The following is a 15479-nucleotide window of genomic DNA, read 5'->3' on the forward strand; positions in this document are numbered from 1 at the left end:
TTGCCACCACACACCACATGCTCAGAGGCACGTTACCAAATTCTTCCAAGCTACACAGGAAGTGGATTGAACTGTGAAAGACCAACCCAAATTGTGTTTGCATTTTTACAAATTTAAAAATTAGGCAATACAATATCTCAGAGAGGAGGTCAGGTCCCCTGCTCCCCTGGTGCATTAACTATAGCTACCCAATTTCCCTACTTTTTAAAGTTTGATAGAAATATCTGCGGGCTATAAGTATGTTCTTAAGCTGCAAGGTTTTTTGCCTATTAGTGAATTATTATTGTTTTTCCTATTCAGCCTCCTAGAATGACAAAGAGTACAGAACTTTGAAAATTTTGAAGTCAACCCAGGGAATTTGAGCTTGCACCTGGCAGGAATCTAACCTTTGTGAATCACAGAAAAGGCAATTGCAAAATGTTAAGGGCCACCTTTTTAAAAAAAAATGGCAATAGCATGAAGACCAATTTCAAGGATGGATTAAGAACAGGAAAACACATACACAGCTCCACATGTTTCCGTTTCTCTAACTTTAGAGAAAGTTTCTTGATGATTTGGATAGCTTCCTTGAGCTGTTGTTTCTGTCCAGTGGCAAGCCATACATGGATCAGCATAGCTGGATAAGAAGAAAGTTACATGAGGGCAGGATTATGACTAGGAATGTAAAAGGCATAAGCATATTAGAACATAAGAAGAGGTCGGCTGGATCACACCAAAGGCCCATCTAGTCCAGCATCCTGTTCTCACTGTGGCTGACCAGATGCCTATGGGAAGCATGCAAGCTGGACCTGAGTGCAACAGCACTCTTCCCTCTCATGAGATTCCCAGCAACAGGTATTCAGAAGCATACTGTCATGACTGCTAGCCTTGTTCTCCGTTAATTTGTCATTTCATGGGACTGAGCAGGATTTGAGACAAACAACAAGCTTCAGAAAGAGTTGAACGAGGTAAGAGAGGGAGAAACAAACAGATCAAATTCAGGGATGCAGGAGAAGAAGACCACCAAGTAGCTGTTGACCTGCCTGCCAGCAGCCTTCTCCTGCATCCTTTTATGAGAACTTCCAGAAGGTTTGTGCCAGAGAAAGAGAGAATCCCGTTCCGTGCCTGGGACCTACCGGGCAGAGGGACGAGCTTGCGGCCGCTGTCGATGTCCCGGCCGCCATCTTGGATGGGATGCGTGCACACACGGCGCGCTGGCGCGCCGTCGTGTGACGCGGCAGGGAGGCGGGGCGGCTGAAGGCTATTTAAGGCCGCCCCGCCTGCTTCCCGCCATCCAGTTCAAATTTCGGCGGCAATCGGGGCAGCCGCAGCAGCAGCAGCTTCGGCTCGGCGCGGTTTCCTTCAGCGGCAGCTTCGGCCGGGCTCCTTTTGGCGGCAGCTTCGGCGGGGTTCCTTTGGCAGCGATCGCGGCAGCAGCAGCTTCGGCAAGGCGCGGCTTCCTTCAGCGGCAATTTCGGCAGCAGCAGCTTCGGCGGCGGCTTCTCTGCCGGCGCACGTGGGCCTCCGGAGGCTTCCTGTGGCCAGGGTGGCTGGGCGGCAGCGAGCCCCCCCCCAACCTCATTGAGAGACAGGGAGGCAGTGGCGGCGGGCAACAAGGCCTAGGCAGCGAGGATCCTGGGGCAGTCACGACGAGGCGGCAGCGCAGGATCGGATCCAGCACGGCGAGGACCACAGGCTAGGCGGCCTTTGGCCGGCAACTTTTAAATTTAATTGTTAATTTTAATTAGCGCGGGGGTAGGTGGGGCACGACCCAACCATCAATCCTTGCCACGTGCAGGGCAATTAGGCTACCCTCCAGGATAATTGGGTGCCGGGTGGGGGTATTGATTAAGCAGGCGGGCTCCTTCACAACGCTTTGTAATCACGTCGTTTTGCAAGCGGGGCCCCCTATCTCCCTCTAGTATGCCTAAGAAAGGACAAGGGGGGCCAAAAGGGAAGGGAAAGGCCCCCAGAGCAGGGGGGAGATGCCCACCCCCAGCGGCGGAGGGGGCAAGGAGTGGGGAGGGGCCACCATGGGCGGCCATATTAGCCAGGTTGGAAGCCCTAGAACATGGCTCAAGCCACCCTAATGCACCCCGGGACCAACCTGTGACAGGGAAGAAGAAAGACCCACCACCCAAACGGTCTCGGGGGAAAACACAGCGGCCAGTGAACAGTGCTGATGCAGGGGCTGTTGCTTCCATCTTAGCGCGACTGGATGTGCTGGAGGCCGGGCTCAGGGCTGAGGCGAGGACGCCCAGCATAGAGCCAGGCGCAACTCCCACCCTGCAAGCAGCCCCAACAATGCAGCCCGCACAAGGACCTTCGGCGGAAAGCACACAGGGTGAGTCCTCTATCATGCCACAACAACAAGGACAGCAGCAGTGGAGCTGGGCCCCCTGGGGGTACCCCTACTGGCCCTTTTCCCCACCAGCGGTAACCGAGGGATATGGGCAGGCAGGGACCCCCGCCGGCGGGGGGGAGGTTACGCCACAGCAGCAGCATCCCCTAAGGGAGGCCTGCGAGCAGGTCTGGCACCTCGCCGCTGGGACGGCGACGGAAGGAGGACATCAGCCCGCCCTGTCTGCCAACCCCCCTGCAGAGATATCCGACCCCCTGGGATCAGTCAGAGAGGGGGCCATACCTTTTGGGGAAACGTCTGCCCCACTGGGTTTTCATCTTCTGCCTGCTACGAAGGACAGAATATGGAGGGGAGAGTATGTGGACCTATTCTCGCTCCTGTACAGGGAGCCGGTTGGGAAGGATAAGGATAAAGGAGAACATGCAGAGCCCGATAGGCCCAAGCGCCGACGGGTAGAGCGCTCTTGGGCTAACTGGCTGCCTGCATTCCTTACCTACATGGGGGTGGTAATACAGAGGCAGCCTCACAGGGCCTCGGTACTGATCAAATACCTCGATATCATATACCGGGGCTATTCGGAGTTTCAAGGGACGGCATGGCTGGACTACGACCAGGCGTTCCGTATGAGGGCGGCTTTTGATACATCCCTCCCCTGGGACAAGAAGGAGGCTGACCTGTGGCTGCAATTTATGGCGCATTCTAGACCCATGGCAGGCGATAGGGCGGACAGCGGCCATCTCTTGGCGCGCCAGGCATCAGCAACTGCTTCCCGCGGGCCTGCGGGGCAGGGGGTTCAACCCCGCCTGCTTTGCTGGGAGTTCAGCTCGCGTGGCCTTTGCGGTCGGAGCCCGTGCAGGTTCAGACATGAATGTGCCATATGTGGGGGCCCTCACGCCTGCACTAGCTGCCCCAGGGGCCGCCCCTTCAGGGGTGGAAACAGGGATTCGGCTGGCGCAAGGAGGACAGGGGCTGCAGGCGCAGCTCAGGGAAAGGGGCCCCAGCCCAATTAAAATTGCCGAGCTCCGACACTTACTCCACCTTTACCCCCTAGTCCTAGATGCCCAGTTTTTATTAGAAGGCTTCACAGTGGGTTTTCGGATCCCCTATTTAGGTCCCAGGCGACCTTTCATGTCCTGCAACCTTAAGTCAGTGGAAGGCATGGAATCAGTTCTGAGAGAAAAAATTAGGAAGGAAGTAGTAGCCGGCCGGGTTTTGGGCCCCTTTGCTGCACCACCCATCCCCTCACTCAGAGTTTCCCCGTTGGGCCTCGTCCCCAAGAGGGCACCAGGTGAATTTCGCCTGATACACCACCTGTCCTTTCCACAGGGTGAGTCAGTCAATGACTTTATCCCAGCGGAGCTGTGCTCAGTCCGCTACACATCATTCGACTGTGCTGTGCGAATGGTCAGGGACTGCGGGGTTGGGGCCCTTATGGGAAAGTGTGACATCAAGTCTGCTTTCCGCCTCCTCCCGGTCCACCCACAGGACTTCGAGCTGTTGGGCTTGGCTTTTGATGGTGATTATTACGTGGACAGGGCATTGCCTATGGGCTGCTCTATATCATGCTCTGTTTTCGAGCGCTTCAGCTCCTTCTTGGAGTGGGCGGTCAAGAGGCGCGCAGGCTTGCAATCAGTGGTACACTATTTAGATGACTACCTGTTTGCGGGCCCTGCGGACTCAGGCACCTGCAGGGCGTTCATGGCACATTTCGCGGGGCTGGCTGGGGAGCTGGGCGTCCCCCTCGCGGCCGAAAAAACTGAGGGCCCATCCACTGCTATCACGTTTCTGGGCATCGAGATAGATACGGTGGCCCAATGCTGCAGGCTTCCTCAGGACAAGTTGGGGGCCCTCAGGGAGAAGATCTCAGAGGTGGTCAGTTCTAATAAGGTGACATTAGCCACTCTCCAACGGCTGGCAGGCCAGCTGAACTTTGCCTGCAGGGTTGTAGCGCCCGGCCGCGCCTTCCTGCGGCGCGTATATGACGCCATGGCTGGCCTATCACGATCCTACCACCGCACACGGGTGACAGCCGCTCTTAGGGCTGACCTGACAGTGTGGTCCACCTTCTTGCGGAACTTTAATGGGGTCTCCCTATGGAGAAGGGATCGCCTGTTGGAGGCAGAGCTACAGGTGCACTCCGATGCCTCGGGTGCCTTCGGTTTTGGGGTCATTCTGCATGACTCATGGTGCCACGGCAGCTGGCCACAGGGCTGGACACTGGCCGGCCTGACCAGAGACCTGACGTTCTTAGAGTTCTTCCCCATTGTCGTGGCCGTACACCTCTGGCCCGACAAGCTGTGTAATTCCTCAGTCCACTTTTGGTGCGACAACCTCCCCACAGTGCACGTTATTAACACCCTGTCCTCTAGAAACCCCAACGTTATGCTTCTGGTGCGAGCATTCGTGCTCCAATGTCTTCGCTATAATATTCAGTTCCTGGCGCGCCACGTTCCGGGTATTGACAATAGTATTGCTGATGCTCTATCACGGAACCAGATGGAGAAGTTTCGCCAGCTGGCACCGTGGGCAAGGGCTCTGCCGGAGGCGTTCCCCCCAGCGCTATGGGAGATTGGAGGATTGAATCAGAAAGGGCCATAAGCCTTTCTGTGGCGCCCAGCACTTTGGCCAGCTACCAGGGGGCAGGTAGGGATCTATCTAACTTCAGAGAGTCCAGGGGTTACGTCCAGGAGTGGCCCATCCCGGTCGAGCAGCTTATGGAGTTCTGCGTGGAGGGGAAACGGAGAGGCCTTTCAGTCAGGACCATCAAAGATCGCTGGACAAGATCGGAGCAGCCACGCATCCTCCTATGTGGCCACAGTATGATGTTCTGGGCAGGCCGCAGGGCGGCGAAGTCTCGCTTCGGCACGCAGCTGGGGCTCAGTCAATGGGCCGCAGTGCGGTGGCTGGGACGTCGGGGGATGCGTTGGGATGGGCTCCTGCCAGCCTTGTTTCAACCGGCTGTGGAAGTGGCAGCGCCCCAGGTGCTGGTGATCCACCTCGGGGGCAACGACTTGGGTCTGTTAAAGGGCAAGGCCCTAATTGAACAGGCATGCGGTGACCTCCGGGCCATTGCACGTCGCTGGCCGGGGGTGCACTTAGTGTGGTCAGACATCCTGCCGCGCAGGAGGTGGAATTGTGCCGGTGACCCACGAGGGATGGACAGGGCACGGAAAAAGGTGAACAGGCAAATTCAGAGGGCCCTTAGGGACTTAGGAGGTTCTGTCATCCACCACCCAGAGGTGGGCCACAACAAGCTTGAGCTGTTTCGGCCTGACGGCGTCCATTTGACGGACAAGGGCAACGACATCTTTCTAAGGGACCTGCAGAAGGGTTTACACCAGATTCTTATCGGGTGTGGGGTAAAGGGGGACTAAGCAGAGGCTTGTCCCCCTTCTGTGGCGAAGAAGTGCGGGGAAAGGTTAAAGGGAAAGGGCAGCTAGGTGACACCTTTAGGCACCTTTGGGGGTGACAGGCGGTCCGGAGGCCTGCAGCTCAGGGCTACACGGCCCGGGGACAGGGTACGGGCCGCCTTTGGGGCCAACGTGCCTCATCCGCTCAGAGTTTCAGGGCTCCGAGGGGCGGTGATGCGGGTTGGACCCCCTACACATCTTCAGGGTGTGGCTGGAGCTGGGGGGCTGGCACAGGGCAGCCCCAGGCTCAGGCAGGGCATGATCGCCCGATAGCTGCTAACAGGCTTTGCCTGGATCTCCAGAACGCCCCGCCCTTAATCTCCCTTCTGCAGGTTCATTATTCAATTGATTCTGTTTAAATAAAGTGGCCCATCATTTACCCAAGCAATGGTGTCTGTGTTTTATTTCGGCAATAGGCCGCAATCCCGTTCCGTGCCTGGGACCTACCGGGCAGAGGGACGAGCTTGCGGCCGCTGTCGATGTCCCGGCCGCCATCTTGGATGGGATGCGTGCACACACGGCGCGCTGGCGCGCCGTCGTGTGACGCGGCAGGGAGGCGGGGCGGCTGAAGGCTATTTAAGGCCGCCCCGCCTGCTTCCCGCCATCCAGTTCAAATTTCGGCGGCACCCGCCCGACCCTCCCTCTGCTGCAGTGTGATCCATTTGGTCGCTACGGGGCCGACTAGGAATTTTTGGCCTGCCTGCCTCGCTTTGCTGGCAGGTTTCTTTTGCCTACTCCACACTGTGGTTGGGGGGAGGGGTCAAGGGTTAGCACGGGTGCCCCTGGGGTCAATAGGCTGATTGGGCTGTTTAGTTTGTATTGTTAACGGTCACTTTGGGATGCAAGCGAAGAAGTGCGGGGAAAGGTTAAAGGGAAAGGGCAGCTAGGTGACACCTTTAGGCACCTTTGGGGGTGACAGGCGGTCCGGAGGCCTGCAGCTCAGGGCTACACGGCCCGGGGACAGGGTACGGGCCGCCTTTGGGGCCAACGTGCCTCATCCGCTCAGAGTTTCAGGGCTCCGAGGGGCGGTGATGCGGGTTGGACCCCCTACACATCTTCAGGGTGTGGCTGGAGCTGGGGGGGCTGGCACAGGGCAGCCCCAGGCTCAGGCAGGGCATGATCGCCCGATAGCTGCTAACAGGCTTTGCCTGGATCTCCAGAACGCCCCGCCCTTAATCTCCCTTCTGCAGGTTCATTATTCAATTGATTCTGTTTAAATAAAGTGGCCCATCATTTACCCAAGCAATGGTGTCTGTGTTTTATTTCGGCAATAGGCCGCAAATACATTTCAAGTGACCTCAAGGGAGCACACATTCCAAACCTCAGTGAGGCTGAGGAGCCATTCCTAGAAATGACAGAACTTGCCCTGCTACTTTATGTTACTATTTCTCGGGTTTGCATTGCCCCATATTCTACTCCCCTTGAATTCTGGTTCAATTAGGGTAAATCCTAACATTAGTTCTGGACTTGGAACATGCACTGTTTGCTGCAGTTTCTATTCCCTTGCATCTTTTGCTTCCCTCTCTATTAACAATGTGCACACATCAATGGATAAATCATTCACTGCAAACACACACACCAAAGCAATGTTCAATGTGATCATATGAAGGATTTATTTTTTTTTGGTCCTGTGATTGACTGATGTAGTCATGTGTTCCTGAACACTAGCAAAACACCAATAAAGTCCTGGTGTAGACAAAATAATAACTGCAGTCATATAAAATTCTCTTTTTAGCAGTGTTTCATCAGCGCACAAAGGGCCCATGTGTATCAGTAAAAAAAAACCACACAAAAAGAATGACAACAACATTGCTTGACTTTGGGGAGTGTTTTATCAATACAGACATGCAGATGAGTGATGCAGAAGGGAGAAAAAACACAAAGGAACCAAAACCTCTTGAAAGACTGCATAGTGCTTTGTACAAAATTCAGATTTATTGATTTTTAAAAGGAACAAAGGGAAATTCCTAATACATCAGTCCTACTTCAGAAACAAGTCTCAGAAACATCATTTGAACATCAAAATCCAAGGAGAAATTTGGATGAGAAGCAGTCCAGATGCATCCCCAGCAATTCCAAATGGTCCTGCTTATAGGCTTCCCAAAGGCATCAGGTTGAACACTGTGGGAAACAGGATTCTGAACTAGATGGGCCTATGGTCTGATCTAGCAGGGCTCTTCATATGTTCAGATGGATTCTCTGTTTTGGATTTCAAATCTGACCTCTGGCAAAAACTGAGGATGGATTTATAGGATAGATTTGGGAACTATGTTCCCAAAGAAGGAACAAAGGGGGGAGAGAATTGAAGGGTGCAACCAGTGCTCTTTTTGATAAAAAATGAGGTGCTGGTATTTATACCTTGATATAAGTGCCAGCACAAAATGGTTACCAGGAGCAGCAAAAAAGAGATGCTGGTAGTCTATGCTAGAGAGTTCTATCACAAAACAAGCACTGGGTGCAAGACTAATGAACACAAGTTGATTCTACTAGATTCCTGACTACATTTGGAAATTCCTTCTCTCTCCCTTTTTCCCAAATCCAAACAAGCATGCAAAGGAAGGGCCACAGGATTTAGGCAAACCAATATTCTGTCCCATGCCTAGTTTGGTTTACTATGTACTGAACTCTGTTATGAGTTGATACTATGTTTGTTGCTAGTGAGGAAAGTGTCTGCCATTTCATAGTATGGTTCATGACCCCTATTTCAAAACACTGGGCTATATGTGCATTGGCTATTTCCCGGGCCCATCTGGAGATGCCATGCATTGAACCTGGAACCTTTTGCATGCAAAGCATGTGCCCTGCCACTAAGCTATCACCCACATGCAGCATGCACACCCCTGACTATATGATCTTTACGGTACCTTCCAAATTCACAATTCTGTAGTGCCAAAACTGAACAACAATCAGTGAAAATACAAAAGGGGACTGAAAATTACTCAGGAGATGCTGTTTCATAGACTTAAACTCTGTTTCTGGCTGGGACCCTACAATCACTTGAGGAGGCAGAGTTTGGTTGCTGCCAGAGTGACATAAAAACTCCATGAAGAACCGGAGGAACAATAAACAAAATGGTGCTTGCCTGAGGGTACAAAACAGAGACATGTTTCCTGACATGTAGATGCCTGACACCAGCACAAAGAAATGACAAATGGGCATGGCTCAAGTCCCATATCATGTAAAAACAATGCCAGAACTTTCTGTCCGTTCCCAGTCCCAATGACACTTTAACATCTTGTCATGCTAAGAAAGCAACCCTGGATCACATCCACGGCTGATGCTGTTAATACTTTGGGAGTATTACATACAAAATGGCCACCAGATGGTGAGAATACACCTAGAGAAGCTGTGATTATTGCCACTCATCTCTGTCTGCTACATGCAATCTCCCCCCCCGCCAATTTTTAAAATTTCTTAGCAAAGCACTTGTAAATATGTATACATACAAAATTGCAGCAAAACACGTTTGTTTATATCACACCAATTAAAGACTATATGTCCAAATCTTTGCTATTGCTGTCGTGAGCCATGCTAGCAGGGGGTGGACAGAAGAGGAGGAGGCGGGTGTTCCAGAGGCTTCCAGACCTGCCAATCACTCCTCAGCCTGACAACGCTCCTCTCCTGGTACCTGCATCACCGCTGGACAGCCCTCCCCCCACAGAGGGTGAAGACGGGACAGTGACCAAGGTCCTGCCTTCACCTCAGACCAGGAGGCATATGTGGTGGGAGATTCAGCAATCCCATCTGAGGAGTAGTCTGCGCTTACGTGCATGGAACCAACACTGATTCAGGGCCCACGTCAGCAGGTAGCCTGCCCAGCCCTATTTAAGCTGAGGGAGGGGGGAGGGACAGTTGCTGAGTCAACGTCTTAGCGCCACCAAGTTGAACCTAGTTAGTTAGAGAGGGGTACTGAGTTCCGAGTAAGCCGTAGGTAGATTCATGAAGTGCACTGAACTGAAACTTTCTCTTACTTCAATAAAAGAAAAAACTACAGCTGTGTCTCATTCTGAGTTCTTTGAGTTCGGGCAGAACAATTGCATAATAAATATCTATAAAACACAATCATACCATTATAAGATTTTTTTAAAAAAAACTAGGGGTTCTACCCTGCTCGCTTCACTTGCCAGCCACACCTCCCACTGAAAAAGCCCCCCCTTTCCCCCTGGGTCATCAAAGCCCCCCCTCCCATGGTTCACCATAGCTCTCCCCCTTCCCTCCCACAGTTTGCTGAAGCTCTCTCCTTCCACCATGGGTGGCTGAACCTTCCCCCCATGGGTTGCCAAACCTCTCCACTTATTCACCCTCCACCCAGGGGTCACCAGAGCTCCCTTCCCTTTTCTCCCTTCCCACCCAGGGGTTGGCAGAGCTCCCCTACCTTTTCTTTTCCTCAGGGCCACCAGACCTCCCCCTTCCCCCCCCCACATGTCATCAAGACCAGCCTCCCACTCACCTTGTAAGGTCTAGGCCACATCTGCTAAGTTCCAGGCCTTCTGGGACACCTCCCCCAACGCTGCCCCGTGTGTCACACTGCATGACGTCATGACAGCTTGACGGTGTAACATTTTACAAAAATATAGTATATAGAGAGAACAAACAACCTAGCTGTTAACTTTTAGTTGATTAGTTCTCCAATATTGGAAGAAATATTGCCACTGCATTCTCAGTAGGTTTCACTCTACTCATTCAAAGTTGTAATAGATACGTATGTCTCAAACATTTAACAACCAGCATCGTAATTCCTACTGCTGGACTTGTTTATTTTGAGTATTTTTTTACCTTGCTTCTCAACTGGAAAAAAGGCTCCCAGCACAGCTTACAAAGATGAATAATACTGTGGTCCTTGCCATTAGGGTTATAATCTAAAAAATACGTCACAAAAGGAAAATGATTTGGGAGGCAAGAGAGGGGAAATGCACACTCAGGGTCTTAGTTACAAAGTTTTTATAAATGTTCATTCTGGCAAAGAGCAGTGAAAAATTGTTCACACTAAAGAAGACATTAACTACAGGTCTACCCATCTGCTCTTCACCCAAAGTTTCTAGGGTGGAAATACATAATTAACAAAACAAAACAAAACCTAAGAATAAAACTAAAGTGCCAAAAACAAAATACAGTTAAAGACAGCATCATCAATCAAAATGTACAAACTCCCCCAATATACCTCATCCCTCCCCAAAGGCCTGGGCAAAGAGGTACTTCACCTGTTAATGAAACGAAAGCAATATGGGGTCTGACTTGCAAAGAGAGATCACTCCAAAGGTATAGGGGTCATCATAGAGAAAGCCTGTCCAAGCACCCACCACCAATAGCAGGACTTCCCCTACAAATCTTAACGCTTGGGCAGGCTGGCAGAGAAGGAGGCATTCCTTTAGATATTTGGGACCCATGGTACTCTTGAGGATTAACTTTATGCAGTTGATTGAACATGTGATGTCATACCTTCAATCCTGTGATGTCAAAGAAATATTTTCCAAAATTTTGGGTTATACTTTTGACAGCTTAGGGGCCATGGAAGCAACATATCAAATACAGGTACTCCCTCTATGTTCTACAACAGGGGTTGCCAACCTTTTGGACCAGTGGGCACATTTCAAATTTTGAGAGAGGGCAGTGGGTGCCAGTCACAAAATGGCTGCCTAGGGCACATGACATAATACAAAATATCTATGGTGGGCGCATAGCATAACACAAAACTAGAGAAAATAAAACTGTTGCTTGTCTTCACTCATGCCCCCGGACAGCCTCAGGTTTGCCATGGGCAGTACTGTTGGACTTGGATGTGGAGACACAGCTGTTAAAGGCACAAGAACCCTGTTTTCTCCAATGCCAATCTGAAACCAAAGTCAAGGCTGCCATTCTGTACCCACTTACCTGGGAGTAAGCCCCATCAAACACAAAGAGACTTACTTCTGAATTAGACATGTATACCATTGAACTGTTAACTATACTGTGAATTCTTAATGAGTGCCTTAATATCAGCTCCTGCACAGTGAGAGACAAGTCTAAGCCTTCTTGCAAAGTTGTCACATTTTGCATTTGCCATTTGTGAAGAGGATTCTTTAACATCCACCTGGATTTACTATGTAGTAGTATTTGCAGAAAATAACCTCTAGGGAGTACCTGATCTCAAACGAACCCATGACAGCAAAGATTTGTCCTTGGTGAAAACTATGGAGATTCCAAGGACTACTAGAAAATAAGACAGAAGCAGGAAAAGTGCACTAAAGGGGAGGGGAAACAGCAGCTCTTCAGGACACCAGGGATTCCTGTTGCCTAGCATCTAAACAACTGATTTATCAATCACAGCTCTGACTTCACTAATCAACTAAAAACACTGACAGGCAGAAGCAGCCAGACTGGCTCATTTCACAGAAATCACTTAGAAGGGTACCTGCACATTTTACTTTGTAACCTTATTTTTAGGACACGTGGAGACTTACTTTTTTAAAAAAATGAAAGCCTGGAGCCGCTCTCTGGGACCACCAATGAAAACCTTAGTGGGTGCCAGATTGACATGCCCTTTTCTACAATGAAAACTTGAGGGTGCAAAATCTCACACTGATTATTCTAAACATGCTGATCAGTTTGACTACGCTGATCTTGCAACACAGCTTGCAATTCAATCCAGCATTGAATTGCAATGGCTGCTTTGCTCCATTCACTATTTATGAATAATTCTCATTAACACTTAATCAAGAAATCCAGAGTAGCATTTTAATAGCTATTTTTTAAATTCATATGTGTTATGAACATTAATGCCACACAAATACATTTGTCACCTACTGCATTCCTTGAATTGTCATCAAGCCTTTGGAAGAAGAAAACATTTTCCTTCAGAGCCCACTATGGTCTGGCATAAGAAGTGACAAATATAGCTTGAAAATTCACAGTTTCCATCAACATATCCGTTAAAAAAAAAAATAGATTTTGTTACTGAATGCCAAAGAATTCATTGTGTGTATTATTCCATGTATTTAAAAATGCATTGATAGGTTCGTTTCAGTGTGCAACTGCAACAAAAATGATTTGTTGACACTGAATATATATTACATCAAACAGAACATCACCTGCAGGTCCCACAATATAATTTATGTCATCGAATGCAAAAGACCAATACGTAGGAAAAACTATAACTGACCTACGCACATGCTTCAGAAACCACAAATTGCCAATCTTGACCAAAAATAAAGTGGAGCACTCAGTTGCAAAACATTTCAACACTGAGGGCCACAGCCTGTAGAACTTTTCTATAACAGCTATAGAGATGCCAACAGATCCAGCAGCACTGACTGAGAGGGAGAACTTTTGGATATACTCTCTGGACACATTGGCACCACATGGCCTGAACCTGGAGGACAGTACCACCACTACTTAGCTTCTGCCAATGAAGCCCCTCTGAGCGTTCCATCCTCAAAGCTCTATAACTGCCACCTTGGTGACATCATTTGTATGTTAGCAGCTGATGAAGGCGGAAGCTGAAACGTTTTGGTAGAACAATAAAAACCTCTGTTTTGTTAATCACAATTACGTGCATGTATAAACATATGGACAAACAGCAGAGAATATCTCAGAATAGGAACTTTCAGGACATTTTCAGTAGAGTCTGTAAACAAAGAGGATCAAATGTCTGGACTTGGGATTCCTCCTAGTGAAAGATTTGCCTTGCTTACAGTATCATTTTCAGTTTTAAGTACAGCACAATCCCTGCTGCTTTGTTAACCAAACTGAATAGGAAATACATACCGTAAACATGCTAATGTTTTTTTCCATGTTCCAAAGAGAGATGGAACAGGATTTGTTTTCTGATGCTTGAGGATAGAGTTATCAAGGATTTTTCTGTGTTTTGTTTCATTTTACATCGCACAATTTGTCTTGCTTAAAATAGCAATGAAGGCTACATTGTATAAGAGGTCAGATTGTATCTTAGATCCGTTAATCCTTTCTGTTTTTCTGCTTTCTGTTTTTCTATTCATAATACCTTACAAATCTGTATTCAATAGTTGTCCAGTGTTAGACTTTGGTTCCGACTGTTTGAAACTAAGCAGGGAGGGCAGAACTACAAATATCTGGCAATTCCTCTTGTGTATAGACATAGCTTTCCATGTGCAAAAAGTTATGTTACAGTTACCAAGCCATTGTTTGCAACAGACTTATTTGTTTTCAAGTTCCTGGGCAAGGGCATCCAATACTAGCAAATGTTTAAAGATGTTGAGATAATTGCATGGTTTTTGTGTGTGTGATTAAACAAAGATGAAGGTATATTTGAAAAACTGCCTATGCATCTCCTTCATATGTCTCACTATTGGTCATATTAGCGCTGGTTATTGCAAAATAGATCAGACATATTTTATACTCATCCATTTCATTCCTTAGTCAGTTAGGGATTTCTTTTTTTAACAAATACCTCAAAATCATGAGTCAGGATTGTCCATCCTAGAATACAGTAGAATACATGCTGCTATTTGGCCACTTCCTTATTTTTCCATACCTCCCTTCCCCCTGCTGTCTTACCTGGTCCCTTGTCCATAGAACTGTAAGACGTAGAAAACAAAGGAAGGAAAAGCTGGCCAGATATGCACCCATAGGTCCTTGTGTTTTGGAACGGAAGAGCTGCCTTGCTTTCTCCATCTCCCCAGTGGCATATGGAATTATTCCCACTCTTGAATCTGCGCCTCAGCTCATCGGACTCAAAAGCGTAAGCAGAGCTTGGAAAAGTTACTTTTTAAAACTACAACTCCCATCAGCCCCAGCCAGCATGGCCACTGGATTGGGCTGATGGGAGTTGTAGTTCAAAAAAGTAACTTTTCCAAGCTCTGAGCGTAAGCAGCCAACTATACTGCCACAATGGTTTTATCTTATGTGTCTAGCTCTGAAAAGAAATCCAATAAATAAAATAATCCTGTAGGCACAGCATCATTTAACTTTATTTGGATAATGAGTGTAAAAACTGACATGAAAGTTCAGTCCTATATTCTGCTACTGCATTGGCTCTCTGGGGCATATATTTCTGTGAGATACTCTTAGACAGCAACCCATGTTCACCCTGTGCATATGGAACAGCTGTACGAACAAGATGATGTTCCTTGGGACTGCAAGATGTGGTACTGGGTGTAAGAGTAACTTCTTAAGAAATTCAGTATTCATTTAAAATCAGAATGCAAGTTTCTAGCCCTTATGACTGCAAATATGTGCTCAAATATGTGTGCCATCTCACAAGTCAGAAGAAACTGAATAATTTTTATGGTGGCTGAGAGGCATTACTTCAGTGCCTCTAGTCATAATTGGCAAACCCAAAATAATCAGTAATCATATGCAAAATAGGAAATACTATGACAATGTCCTCAATTTGCATAAGATATATATAGGTGTTGAGCTGAATAAGAGCCAATAATCCTGGCAAGACAGAGGCACTGTGGGTTGGTGGTTCCTGAGTTTGGATAACTGGTCAATTGCCTAGTTTTAATGGGGTTGTACTTCCTCTGAAAGAGCAGGTTTATAGTCGGGGGGGGCTCCTGAATCCATCTTTGTTGCTAGAGGCCCAGGTGACCTCAGTGGCTAGGAGTGCCTTTTACCAGCTTCGACAGGTAAGTCAGGTGCGGCCATTTCTGGACTTGATAACCTGACCACTGTTATCCATGCACTGGTAACCTCCAGGCTGGATTACTGTAATATGCTCTGTGTGGGGCTGCCCTTAAGGTTGGTTCAGAAATTGCAGCTGGTGCAAAATG

General features: G+C 48.8%; 1 protein-coding gene across 1 annotated transcript; it reads left to right on the forward strand.

The window, feature by feature from the left end:
- The first annotated feature begins 1628 nt into the window (after positions 1-1628).
- Positions 1629-6827, forward strand: LOC133387658 (uncharacterized). The gene is made up of 2 exons (XM_061632888.1): positions 1629-2323; positions 5111-6827. Exons 1-2 carry the CDS (start codon positions 1903-1905, stop codon positions 5713-5715), a joined length of 1026 nt encoding a protein of 341 aa, XP_061488872.1. The 5' UTR covers positions 1629-1902; the 3' UTR covers positions 5716-6827.
- The last annotated feature ends 8652 nt before the right edge of the window (positions 6828-15479 follow it).

Source organism: Rhineura floridana, chromosome 1, assembly GCF_030035675.1.
Source record: "Rhineura floridana isolate rRhiFlo1 chromosome 1, rRhiFlo1.hap2, whole genome shotgun sequence".
Lineage (NCBI taxonomy): Eukaryota > Metazoa > Chordata > Lepidosauria > Squamata > Rhineuridae > Rhineura > Rhineura floridana.

Excerpts from the sequence above, each read along its gene's own strand:
- LOC133387658 (XM_061632888.1), top strand. The coding sequence starts at position 1,903 with ATGCCTAAGAAAGGACAAGGGGGGCCAAAAGGGAAGGGAAAGGCCCCC. Across the intron at positions 2,324-5,110 it reads TTCGGCGGAAAGCACACAGG|ATCGCTGGACAAGATCGGAG; the intron begins GTGAGTCCTCTA and ends GGACCATCAAAG.